Source organism: Podarcis liolepis (assembly GCF_965112155.1).
Source record: "Podarcis liolepis genome assembly, chromosome: 10".
NCBI lineage: Eukaryota > Metazoa > Chordata > Lepidosauria > Squamata > Lacertidae > Podarcis > Podarcis liolepis.
Window position 1 is genome coordinate 8,285,956 of NC_139562.1, and position 13,232 is coordinate 8,299,187.

Below are 13,232 nucleotides of genomic sequence, written 5' to 3' on the forward strand. Positions count from 1 at the left end.
TGACTAAGCCGCTTCTGGCAAACCAGAGCAGCGCACGGAAACGCCGTTTACCTTCCCACCGGAGTGGTACCTATTTATCTACTTGCACTTTGACGTGCTTTTGAAGTGCTAGGTTGGCAGGAGCAGGGACCGAGCAACGGGAGCTCACTCCATCGCGGGGATTCGAACCGCCGACCTTCTGATCGGCAAGCCTAGGCTCTGTGGGTTAACCCACAGTGCAATTCACATGTGCTGGGAGATCTAGCGTTCCCATGGCATGCACCCACCGTATCTTTAGCATCCCAGATTTTTGCACCACCCTTTCCCGCGACTGGTGCTCTATCACAGACTTCCTCGCCCTCAAAGCGTGCTCTAGCTGCACCAGGAAGAGATATTTGCATCAGTTTGGCAATTCGCAAGCAACGCCAAATCCTATTTCCCCGTCTCTGCCACTTTGACAAACAGCAGCGCAGGTGAAATTGGAAGGGGGGGTTAGAAGGGGGAGGCAGTTGGAAACCCGACTTCAGCTACCCAGAGATGCTGGCGTTTAAATATTTATGGCGTGTTTTGCTTTCCGACTTGACAAACTATAATACACTATCCATTTTTAATTTGATTTATCAGAGCAGGAGCTTGTTATCAATTTAAAGAACAGCCGAGTCTTCGGTGGATTGAAGCAGAGACAGATTTCACCAGGAGGAGAGGGAGGTGGAGTGTTTGCATGGGGGATACAGACAGAATAGGAATAACCCAGGGAGTTCCCTAGCCTTTTTCTTTCTTTCTTATTTTTTTACAAAAAGAAAAATGTGTACACAGCAATTATGAGATATTTGCTTTTATGTCTGGGCTTACATTTGCAGCGAGGAAGGGAAGTAGGGAGTTCATGCGACAAGGACAGGGCAGAAAGATTGTGGGTGCTGGGGTCTGATCCTAGCATTGTCCTCTTGTTTCTGAGCCTCCGTCATGGCAAGGCTTCCTTTGAGGGTTAAAACACTGAAATTCTCAGCAATCCAGTTTTGATCCAATTGAGCTGCCGTTACATTGCCGGGGGTTGGACTAGATGTCCCGTGGGGTCCCTCCCAGTCCGAAAATTCTGTGAGAAATTTTGGCCAGATTCATCTGTTGTATGCAATGTTTAAGAGCCTACAGCTATGCTATGTGACTCGGAAACTGCAACTAATCTAGAATGAGGCAGCTAGACTAGGGACTGGGAGTGGCCACAGAGACCATATAACACCGGTCCTGAAAGACCTGCATTGGCTCCCAGTACGTTTCCGAGCACGATTCAAAGTGTTGGTGCTGACCTTGAAAGCCCTAAACAGCCTCGGTCCTGTATAACTGAAGGAGCGTCTCCGTCCCCATCATTCAGCCTGGACACTGAGGTCCAGCTCCAAGGGCCTTCTGGCGGTTCCCTCCCTGCGAGAAGTGAGGTTACAGGGAACCAGGCAGAGGGCCTTCTCGGTGGTGGCACCCACCATGTGGAACACCCTCCCATCAGATGTCAAGGAAATAAACAACTATCTGACTTTTAGAAGAAGGCATCTCTGTATCGGGAAATTTTTAATGTCTGATGTTTTACAGTTTTTTATATATATGCTGTAAACTACCCAACAGTTGCATAACATTACTCCTCAGTTAGATTGCTGAAATGCATTGTACGTGAAGATGGTTTGGAAGCTGCAGCTGCTGCAGAACTCAGCGACCAGATTATTGAATAGGGCAGGATGGTCTAAGCATAAATAATAATAATAATCTTGGCTACCACTTGGATTATTGGCTCAATTCAAAGTGCTGCTTTTAACCTTTAAAGACTTACTCAGCTCAGGACCCCAATATCTTGCAGTCCTCATCTGAAGCTCTTCTCTGTGTGCCTCCTCGGAAGGAGTTTCAAAGGGTAGGGACATGAGGATGGGGCCTTTTTGGTGGTGGCTCCCCATTCATGGAATGCTCCGCCCACAAAGGTATGCCTGGCATCATCCTTGTCTGTGTCCAGGCTTGAGGCAGAAACATTTTTATTCTCCCAGCTTTCTGGTCCTCATTGAGGACAGAACTTAAGTATATTTGTGGCCTCTTCTGCTGCTCGTCTTTTCAACGGCATGGGTTAAGTAGGATCTGCCCCCTTTATGAGTCAGTGTGGTGTCGTGGTTAGACTGCAGACTAGGACCCGGGAAAGACCTGGGTTCGAATCTCTACTCACTCAGGAAGCTCACTGGGTCACCCTGGGCTAGACACTGCCACTCAGCCACCTTACCTACCACACAGGGCTGTTGTGGGTATTTATGAGGTGGAGGAGAGCTTTGAGCTCCTTGGAGAAAAAGGTGGACGACACACACACACACACACACACACACACACACACACACACAAACACAATCATTTCAGTTTCCTTTTTTATTCTTCTTGTTCTTATACTGGGCATTAATCTTTGTTTTAAGCCACTTTGAGTCACTTTTGTGAAAAAGCAGCAAATAAATATTCATGCTAATGATAAAATGATAAAATGATAAAATGATAAAATGATAAAATGATAAAATGATAAAATGATAAAATGATAAAATGATAAAATGATAAAATGATAAAATGATAAAATGATAAAATGATAAAATGATAATTTTCTTTGCTCCCCTCCGCATTGTGTGGTTGCTTTTCCTGTGCCTTCTTTAAATGTCCAGATCATATTTTACATTTGAAGTCTATCAATTTCCTTCTCCTCTTCTCCCTTCTGCCCAGGTGCCTGTCCTGCGTGGAGAGCCCTTACCGGTGCCACTGGTGCAAATACCGCCATGTCTGTACTCATGAACCCCTCAACTGCCACTTCTTGGAAGGACGAGTCAAGGTTCCTGAGGTAGGAATGCCCTGTGGGATGTTTGCCAGGGTCCGCCATCTTGCCTTTAAGGGGAATGGGTGGGGAGGAAACATGGAGAGACTTTTAGGAATGTGATTTGTTGGCTTCATCTGAGAAAGTTCCAGGCTGGGGAGAGGGGTGGCCTTTTCTGTGGTAGCCCCTAAGTTGTGGAAGTTTCTTCACATAAGGCTTGTCTGGCTTCTTCCCTGCCCAGCTTCCAGGCCATTTGTTATGGATGCTTTAGCTGGGAAGGTTGGGGAAGACCCCAAAACAAACTGTGGAGGAGATACGGAGAGGAGAGAGTGGGGCAAGTCTCATTGTGCAAGCAGAAGTCATTCCATCGTTATTTGGTGGAATACTGCCATTGTTCTTGAAGTGTAAGAAAGCTTTAAAGGTAAAGGGACCCCTGACCATTAGGTCCAGTCGTGACCGACTCTGGGGTTGTGGCGCTCATCTCGCTTTATTGGCCGAGGGAGCCGGCGTACAGCTCCCGGATCATGTGGCCAGCATGACTAAGCCGCTTCTGGTGAACCAGAGCAGTGCACGGAAACGCTGTTTACCTTCCCACCGGAGTGGTACCTATTTATTTACTTGCACTTTGACGTGCTTTCGAACTGCTAGGTTGGCAGGAGCAGGGACCGAGCAACGGGAGCTCACCCCATCGCGGGGATTCGAACCGCTGACCTTCTGATCGGCAAGTCCTAGGCTCTGTGGTTTAACCCACAGCGCCACCCGCATTTCTGTAAAGAAAACTTTACAGGTGCACCTCAAAAACAGTTCTTAGCATTATTTCTCAGACCTGGAGCAGATTTGGAGCATAGTGGTACAGCATCCCAAAGCCTCTTCTATATCCTATCTTCAATAACAGTTGCCCCCTAATGGACCAGTTGGAGACAAGTCTTTTTTTACAAAAGATCGGATTAGTCTATTTTCACTCGTTCACCTGATTAATATCCAAATCGGCATCGCTCACACAAAGCGCAGACATTGGAAAGGCCTGTCCGCATCTTGTTCAAAACTTCAGCTTGGCAATAAAGCAAGAATATTTACGCCTCTGGAGTTGAGCTCAATCAAAACAGGCTGACAATATGGTGGGATGATTTGTAACCGGGATACTTCACTCTGACGTATAATTTCCCTTTGCGATGGAGGCTTGGGAGAATTGAGCCCTGCTGGTTTACAACACACTTGGCAACTCCGTCCTTTGTGGAATGAATTGTTGGAAAGGAAAGGTGGTGTTCGAGAGGACAAAGACAGAACCATGCTTAGGACTGGGATATTTATTAAGAAGCAGAGAAGAAGTGGAGCAATGGGTTGTTAATAGAGAGATCATCCCAACTTACGCATTCCCTAAGATTTGAAAGGGGGGAAAATGCAACAAAAGGCCTACATTCCTTCTTGTGGTTGTCAACGTATCAGAAGGCAAGGATGGCAGACCTGTGACCACACAGATGATGTTGGACCTCCATAAGAATGTCAGGAGAGCCTGTAGCAACAGGCCAGCGACCCATCTAGTCCAGCACCCGGTTCTCAAACTGGCCAATCAAACAGCTGTGGAAAACCAGCAAGCAGAATTCAAGCAAGAGTGCATGCTTAAACTATGGAACTCCCTGCCACTAGATGGCCACCAGGCTAGATGGCTTTAAGAGAGGATTGGACAGATTCTTGGAGGAGAGGCCTGTTGATGGCTGCTAGCAATGATGGCTAGGCTCTGTCTCCATGTTCAGAGGCAGCGATGCTTCAGAATATCGGTTGTGTGGCGAGTTCCTCCCCCCAGTGGAAATAAAGACACATGACACAATTATGAAGGTTAATGGGCTAAATAAGGCCACAACTTTATTGGTTACAGGTGATGAGCGGTATTGGCTTAGGCATTGGTTCTAACAGACTATATCCGGCTTCAGCCAGTCCGTTTGAAGTCCGGGAAGGGTTGACTACCAGTAGGGGGAGTCCTGCTGATGCACATCAACTAGGAACTCCCCTGGGGAGACTACTAGGGGGCGTGCCTTAGGCCCTCACCTCCCCAGGCTTCGGACATTCCACGCCCCCCCAAATCCTTTATTGGATTACCCTTCGATATGCAGGACAGATGATGGCACTTCCTCCCCTCTTCCAACTACAGAACAATACCATTGTCTAACGGCCAATACCAAGAAAGTTGTGACAATTTGCTACGAGGTAGGCGAAAACCAAGTGGCTGGTGCCAATTTGCCAAGTGGAAAAATTCCTACCAGGCCCCTCAACGGCGAACAACCAAGGTCCGTAGCAAGGTCAAGGAACGAAAACCTTAAAGGGCGGGAGGGTGGGAGAAACCGGAACAACTGGCAGGCGGGAAAAGACGGAGATCCCCGGCCACGCCTGTCTTAAATATGGCAGGCCACGCCCCCAGAGCCAGCTGATTGGCTGGCCAGGGGGTGATGCGGCTGGGGATTCCCCCAATCGTGCGGGGGCTGGGGCCGTGCAGCCCGCAACCCCACCTCTTCTGCAGGGCGGAAGTGGCTTTACCGGAAACCCCAGGAGAGGAGAGTTGCTCTTGTGCTCGGATCCTGCGTACGGGTTTCCCATAGGCATTTCGTTGGCCACTGTGAGAACAGGATGCTGGACTAGATGGGCCGTTGGCCTGATCCTGCAGGTTCTTCTCAAGTTCTTATGTTCTGATTTGAATCATAGAATCATAGAGTTGGAAGAGACCACAAGGGCCATCGAGTCCAACCCCCTGCCAAGCAGGAAACACCATCAGAGCACTCCTGACATATGGTTGTCAAGCCTCTGCTTAAAGACCTCCAAAAAAGGAGACTCCACCACACTCCTTGGCAGCAAATTCCACTGTCAAACAGCTCTTACTGTCAGGAAGTTCTTCCTAATGTTTAGGTGGAATCTTCTTTCTTGTAGTTTGCATCCATTGCTCCGTGTCCGCTTCTCTGGAGCAGCAGAAAACAACCTTTCTCCCTCCTCTATGTGACATCCTTTTCTATATTTGAACATGGCTATCATATCACCCCTTAACCTCCTCTTCTCCAGGCTAAACATGCCCAGCTCCCTTAGCCGTTCCTCATAAGGCATCATTTCCAGGCCTTTGACCATTTTGGTTGCCCTCCTCTGGACACGGTCCAGTTTGTCAGTGTCCTTCTTGAATTGTGGTGCCCAGAACTGGACACAGTACTCCAGGTGAGGTCTGACCAGAGCAGAATACAGTGGCACTATTACTTCCCTTGATCTAGATGCTATACTCCTATTGATGCAGCCCAGATTTGGCCCTTGTGGCAGCGAGAAAGACCTCTTTCTCCCACCGAAACCTCTCCCCTTGCTACTTTCAACGATTCCTTCCTAGCATCGCAACCCTCCTGTATCACTGGCGCCAGCCACATGCCATAAGCTAGCCCGTTTTGAATGGGTGGGATGAAGAAGTAAGCCTCTGTTGCCTGCGTTTCTTTTGCCGTGCGAGAGATGAACAGTATCTTGTTCAGGACTCTGAAAAGGATTTCAGCTTTGTATGAGTAGGAACCAAGTGGGTGGCGCAGGGCAGCAGCGGGAGATGGGGGGGCGGGTTGGCGGATTGCAATAAGGCGGGCGGTAAGCAGAGAATAAAAGCTTGGAATGTGTAAAAAGAGCAGCTCCAGATAACAAATCTGTTAGGTCCTGGGCTTAAAAGGTTCTTAATCATCTAATTACCTTGAAGGAGTTTTTCATCTTTTCGTGCGTAGCTGTTTTCAGGTGGTTGCTCATTCCACCCACCTGCCAAAAAGAAAAGGGGAGGGAGAGGGGAAGAAGAAGAAGAAGAAGAAGAAGAAGAAGAAGAAGAAGAAGAAGAAGAAGAAGAAGAAGAAGAAGAAGAAGAAGAAATATCTTGTTTGCTGCAAGTATTTAATGCGAGCTCATTCATGCTTTGGGACACATAAAAGAATGAAGGCTTCAAATATTAATTCATCCCAGGGTTTGGCAGATCCCACGGCTGTGCCTTTTCCCCGGAACAGCTGCTGCATGTTAGCAGGCCTTTAAGAGACCCTTCAGGTTCAAACGCGCTGATTTCCTTTGTCCCTTTCCCTCCACTTAAGAAGCGAGATTTGCCGCCCCTCTTGGGTCTCCGGAATGGATGCTCTCCAGATGGAGAAAGAAGGGTTCGTAACAGGTGCGAGAAGAACGAGCCAGAGAGCAGGCCTTGGGCAGCCAAGCAGAGCTTGCCCTGCAAAGCTGCCCAGAGAGAGGAGAAAGACTAAAGAGCAATAGATAAATAAGAACGTCAGAAGAGCTTCCTGGATCAGGCCCATCCTGGGCTCACAGTGGCCAACCGGGTGCCTCAATGGCAAGCAGGATCTGAGCACAACAGCAGCACTCTCCAACATTTATCCAATGAATATAGGGACATCCTAGTTCATCATCAGTGTCATTTATTATCTATACACCACCCATTAATGTGGGAATGTTCAGGGATGCAGGAGAGGATATATTGTCTGATTATAGCCTTTCCAACTTGTGTTAACAAGTTCACAGTTTAGCAGAGTAACATTCCCCTTTTTAAACTCACAGCGGATGTGTTTGCTCAGGCTCACTAAAGCCTCTATAATAACAGTTCTGGTATTTCCCCCTCATTCCCTCATAAAAGATAAGACACGACACAGTCTTCTATAAAACTATGAAGAGAGTTTACTCACTCACATTCTGTTGACAGTCGGATCCCAGAAGGCAGACTTAGCTTAGAAAAGTAACATATGCCTAGAAACAGAGAGGTAGCCATGTTGGTCTGCCATAGTCAAAATAAAAAAATTCCTTCCTGTAGCACCTTAAAGACCAACTGAGTTAGTTCTTGGTATAAGCTTACGTGTACATGCACACTTCTTCAGATACACTGAAACAGAAGTTGCCAGATCCTTCTATATAGTGAGAAGGTGGGGAGGGGTATTACTCAGAAGGGTGGTAGGAATGGGAGATTGGCAGATAGCTGAGATGAGCCTGTTGACGACTCTTAACGACTGTAATAGGTCTTACAGGAAAAGGCAAGGGGTGAGAAGGTGAGAAATGGCTTTGTCATGTATAATGAGATAAGAATCCAATGTCTCTGTTCAGACCAGGTCTCTCAATTGTTTTAAGTTTGGTAATGAGTTGCAATTCAGCAGCTTCTCTTTCCAGTCTATTTCTGAAATTCCTTTGTAGTAAAACAGCTACTTTGAGATCTTGTATAGAATGTCCTGGGAGATTGAAGTGTTCTCCTACTGGTTTCTCTGTTTTGTGATTCTTGATGTCAGATTTATGTCCCTTTATTCTTTGGCGTAAGGTTTGGCCTGTTTGTCCAATATAGAGAGCTGAAGGACACTGTTGGCATTAGAAACTATCTCATAAGAAACTATCTCATAAGAAGACAGTCCTTTGTCCTCTCTTGGCTGGAGGCAAGAGAGCATCTTTGGCTAAGCAGATGTTGCTTCTTCGATGCATGTAGTCAAAGAGACTACAACCGGCAAGTAGGACCCAAGCACAATAGCACACCCCACTCCTGCGGTTTCCAGAAACGGGGGTTCAGAAGCGTTGCTGTGAGAAAAGGGTGCTAGGAGAGATGGACCATTGGCCTGATCGAGCAGGATCTTTATTGCAAAAGAAGAAGAAGACCTAGATCAGGGCTCCGCAAACTTACTGCACCTCGGGCCAGTGTCTCCAACGCCGATTGCACTGTGGGCCGGCGGGTGGGGGAGCTCATGCCCATACTCATGCGCACACACGATTTCCGGTGCACTTCCGGGTCGGTGGAGCACCGGAAATAGCTTGTGCACATGTGCACTGGCCTCCTCCGACCCAAATGTGCACCAGAAATAACGCTTGTGCATGCAGAAATAATGCTTGCGCAAGCGCACAAGCTATTTCTGATGCTCCTCTGACCTGGAAGTGGGTAACCGTGCAACGCGGCGCCGGTAAGAGTGGGCGGCAGTGGAGAAGAAGAAGAAGAAGAGTTTGGATTTGATATCCCGCTTTATCACTACCCAAAGGAGTCTCAAAGCAGCTAACCATCTCCTTTCCCTTCCTCCCCCACAACAAACACTCTGTGAGGTGAGTGGGGCTGAGAGACTTCAAAGAAGTGTGACTGGCCCAAGGTCACCCAGCAGCTGCATGTGGAGGAGCGGAGACGCGAACCCGGTTCCCCAGATTACGAGACTACCACTCCTAACCACTACACCACACTGGAGGTTGCCGTGGGCTGGATAAACAAATCCCTCAGGCCTTATCAGGCCTGCAGGCCTTAGTTTGGGGACCCCTGAGCTAGATCTTGGGTTGGAGAGTAAGAGGGGAGGGCATCCTCAGGCTTTTGCTCACCGATGCTTCTCGCCAGCACTAAAAAATAAACAAAGGAAATAAAACCGGTTTTATGGGGAGGAGTCCCTGACAGCCCCCTTAACTAGTATGGAGCCTGTCGGAGCCACCAGCAGTCCAATACTCAATTATTCTGTTGTTATCTACAGACGTTTATGCCTTCCATAAATCCCCCAGGCAGCACTTCTTTTCCTCAGTTACCTTTTAAGGTTATGGGCATTCTCCTTCTCCATTATTACTTCTGTGCCAATAAATATGTACGTCATCCATCAAGCTAATGGCGCCGTAAACTTTTAGGAAATGCAGATAAAATATATGGTGCGTTAAAGGATCCTCTGACCGGCTGGAGCCTCTCCTGGGCTGCTTCTGTGACACAAGGGAAGGGTGTGACTTTGGAGGCGATGGCAGAGTTGGTACGGGTGGAGGGAAAGAGAGAGAAAAAGAGAGAGAGATGTGGTGAGGCTGGACAAAAGATACAAAGGAAATTTACAGGGCTTGAAGCCCTCCCTGTGTTATCACTGACCTGATTCCTCTTTTATGGCCTAATAAGATCTCTTTAGTCCCCTTCCCCTGCTCCGTGGCATAAAATATAAATATGATTTTATGACCGTGGAAATTAGTAGTGTAATAATGTAAACACAGTGCGAGCTGTAAATCAGGAGCTATGCGCGGCGCATGGCATGCTTATTACCGCCTCTTGCTTTCCCCGGCACATTAGTTTGCAGCTTCTCGTGGCTTCTTTTCACAAGAAACAAAAACAAGCACAGGCAACGCCAGGATGCATTTGGACATTGTTGCTGTTGCTCACAGTCGGAGACGCGTTGCAGTGTAAGGAAAAGGAACAAAACATCTGCCAAAAGCAATCACTACAAGCTAAGGGCTAAGCTAAGCGACCTTGCAGGATTGTTGTGGGCATGAAGGGAGGAGGGGGGAGAAACAGGTACACTCCCCTTGAGCTCCATGGGGGAAAAGCTGAGGGGATAAATGCAGTTAATATTGAGAACAGCTGAAATTCCTCACGTTGGCATCGTTCAGAGGGAAATCACTACACAACTGGTGCCGTTTTCTGCCATTTTGTGAGGACAGGACCCAAAGACTCTCATCGCCTTCCAAGCTCTACCTCTGGCAAATCCCTGCTGGTAGGTAATATAATAATAATAATTTATTATTTCTACCCTGCCCATCTGGCTGGGTTTCCTCAGCCACTCTGTGCGGCTTCCAACAAAGATTTAAAATATATCAGCGCCTACAGAGGTTTGGGTGGCGGTGCCCCTTTGGACTACAGTGGTACCTCGGGTTACAGATGCTTCAGGTTACAGACTCCGCTAACCCAGAAATAGTACCTCGAGTTAAGAACTTTGCTTCAGGATGAGAACCGAAATCGTGCGGCAGCAGCGGGAGGCCCCATTAGCTAAAGTGGTACCTCAGGTTAAGAACAGTTTCAGGTTAAGAACAGACCTCCAGAATGAATTAAGTTCTTAACCTGAGGTACCACTGTATTGCCCTGCTGGTAGAGTCCCTCTCTGCTTGTGCAACGGCGTTTATGCCGCATCCTAAGCCCCTTAGCCAGCTTTTGGTCAGATTTAGGATAGTGGTCTGATCCTGGTTTGGTCCTAGTTCTGCCACTGCATGCATGTACAGCGGCAGAACCAGGGGCGTAGGAAGGGGGGAGCGCTCTGCCCCGGGTGTCATCCTTGAGGGAGGTGACAAAGTAGCACACCGTGGGGGTCAGCACTTACCGTGGGGCCTGGCCTGCAGAGCGCCCGAGTCAGGCGCCTCTCCTGGGAGTGACGTGGTGGCTTGGGGCCTTAATGTCTGGCGTTGTTTCGTTTTTAACATCCGGTTGGAAGCTGCCCAGAGTGGCTGGGGAAAACCAGCCAGATGGGTGGGATATAAATAATAAATTATTATTATTATTATTATTAACAGATGCATGCAAATTGTGGGGTTTTGTTCAGTACATTTATACCCCCACCTTTCCTTCCAAGAGCTCAAGCTGTTGTGCTAATAATAATAATAATAATAATAATAATAATAATAATAATAATAATTTATGTATACCCCCACTCATCTGGCTGGGCTTCCCCATCTACTCTGGCCAGCTTCCAACAAAATATTAAAATACCATAAGTCTGGTAGCTGTTTTTGTCTTTGACATCTGGCGAGAGGGCGTTCCACAGGGTGGGTGCCACTACCGAGAAGGCCCTCTGCCTGGTTCCCTATAACCTCACCTGGCTTCTCGCAGTGAGGGAACCACCAGAAGGCCCTCAGCGCTGGACCTCAGTGTCCGGGCAGAACAATGGGGGTGGAGACGCTCCTTCACGTATACTGGACCTAGGCCATTTAGGGTTTTAAAGGAGTCTCAACATCCTCATCTTGTCCTCACAGCGACCCTGCGGGGGAAAGAGGGAGGTTAATGACTGAGAGACAGCAACTGGCCCCACAGCAGGCACACCAGCTCCTAGGGGGTAGAGGACTCTTTGACCACAGCAATATTTGCTGGCAGGGGGGTGGGCCCCCTCGATGTTGAGGGAGCAGAGGAGGCCAAACGCAGAGCGATTCAATGGCTGGTTCCTCCTGAGTGTGAGAGAGGGAGCTGTGCCACGCTGGGCTCCCCACTCAGCTTCCTCCCAATGAAGGGATGTCAAACACACGGCACTTACACAATGCATTGTACCTTAGAGACCAACAAACAAACTTAGTTGGTTTCTAAGGTGCTACTGGAAAGAATTTACCGTATTTTTCACTCTATAAGACACACCAGACCACAAGACGCACCTGGTTTTTGTAGGAGGAAAACAAGAAAAAAATATTCTGAATCTCAGAAGCCAGAACAGCAAGAGGGATTGCTGTGCAGTGAAAGCAGCAATCCCTCTTGCTGTTCTGGCTTCTGGGATAGCTGTGCAGCCTGCATTCGCTCCATAAGATGCACACACATTTCCCCTTACTTTTTAGGAGGGAAAAAGTGAGTTTTATAGAGCAAAAAATACGGTATTTTATTTTGTTTTGACTGTGGCAGACCAACACGGCTACCTACCTATATCTAGAACAATGTGTGCATGACGCCACGCATGCATAGCGCACATCAGCCCTCCCCCCATCTTGGTCACAAGATGGCGTCTCTGTCCCAGGGTCACCCAATGAGCTGCATGGCTGAGTGGGGATTCGAACCCTGGTTTCCCAGGTCCCAGTCCAACATTACCCAACTGCATACTGTATATTCTAGTTCCTATGGCTGGTGGTGTAGTGGTTAAGAGCGGTAGTCTCGTAATCTGGGGAACCGGGTTCGCGTCTCCGCTCCTCCACATGCAGCTGCTGGGTGACCTTGGGCCAGTCACACTTCTTTGAAGTCTCTCAGCCTCACTCACCTCACAGAGTGTTTGTTGTGGGGGAGGAAGGTAAAGGAGAATGTTAGCCGCTTTGAGACTCCTGAAGGGGAGTGAAAGGCGGGATATCAAATCCAAACTCTTCTCTTCTTCTTCTATTTCTTGGGCTCAGTATAGGGGTGGAGGTGATTTAGGGAAGGATCTCCATTTTTAAAAAGTTCTCTCTTCCTCATCTTGGGCCGTACCCAAGGCTTGGACACAGAGGGCGAGACCCGCAACTCCCTTGTATCCCCTCTTTCCAAGAAATTGCCTTTTAAAATTTCAATTAGGAAGTACATTAGGTCAATCAGATAAAGTCACACATTGGGAAGAGGATTTCGCCTTTTTAACGGCCCTCGCCTCTTCAATTATCTATAATGAACTTCCTAACAGAGCCTCAAACCTTTTTATATGCTAACGAATCCTTTTATTGGGGCCTCTGCAATTGCCTCTTGTTAATGAATTTGAAACAAGGATGATCAAAAAGGTTATGGCGCCGGCTTGGGGTGGCGTGCGAGAAGGAAATCTCCAAATTTCTTCATATTGCCTCCTTTTCTTAACCCCCCTGGCCTTCTTGCATGTCTTTGTGCTCTGGCTCTGAGTTCCCCCTCCTGGGATCCATGCCAGAGTTCCTTTCCCAAAAATAGACTTTGATCACCCATGGTTATTATTTTTTCATTATTATTGATTTGATTTATTAACCTGCCTTCACCTTGAGGTTCCTAGGTCGGCTCTCAACCATTTAA

At 47.9% G+C, this 13,232-nt stretch overlaps 1 protein-coding gene across 5 annotated transcripts in view; it reads left to right on the plus strand.

Annotated features, from left to right (window-relative positions):
- The window catches only part of PLXNA4 (plexin A4), a 600,353-nt gene that overhangs the window by 454,242 nt on the left and 132,879 nt on the right, over window positions 1-13,232 (plus strand). For all 5 annotated transcript variants that reach the window (XM_083460906.1, XM_083460907.1, XM_083460910.1 and 2 more), the window contains one exon: window positions 2,710-2,824. In XM_083460906.1, coding sequence (XP_083317032.1) covers window positions 2,710-2,824 — 115 coding nt within the window. The remainder of the gene's footprint in view (window positions 1-2,709; window positions 2,825-13,232) is intronic.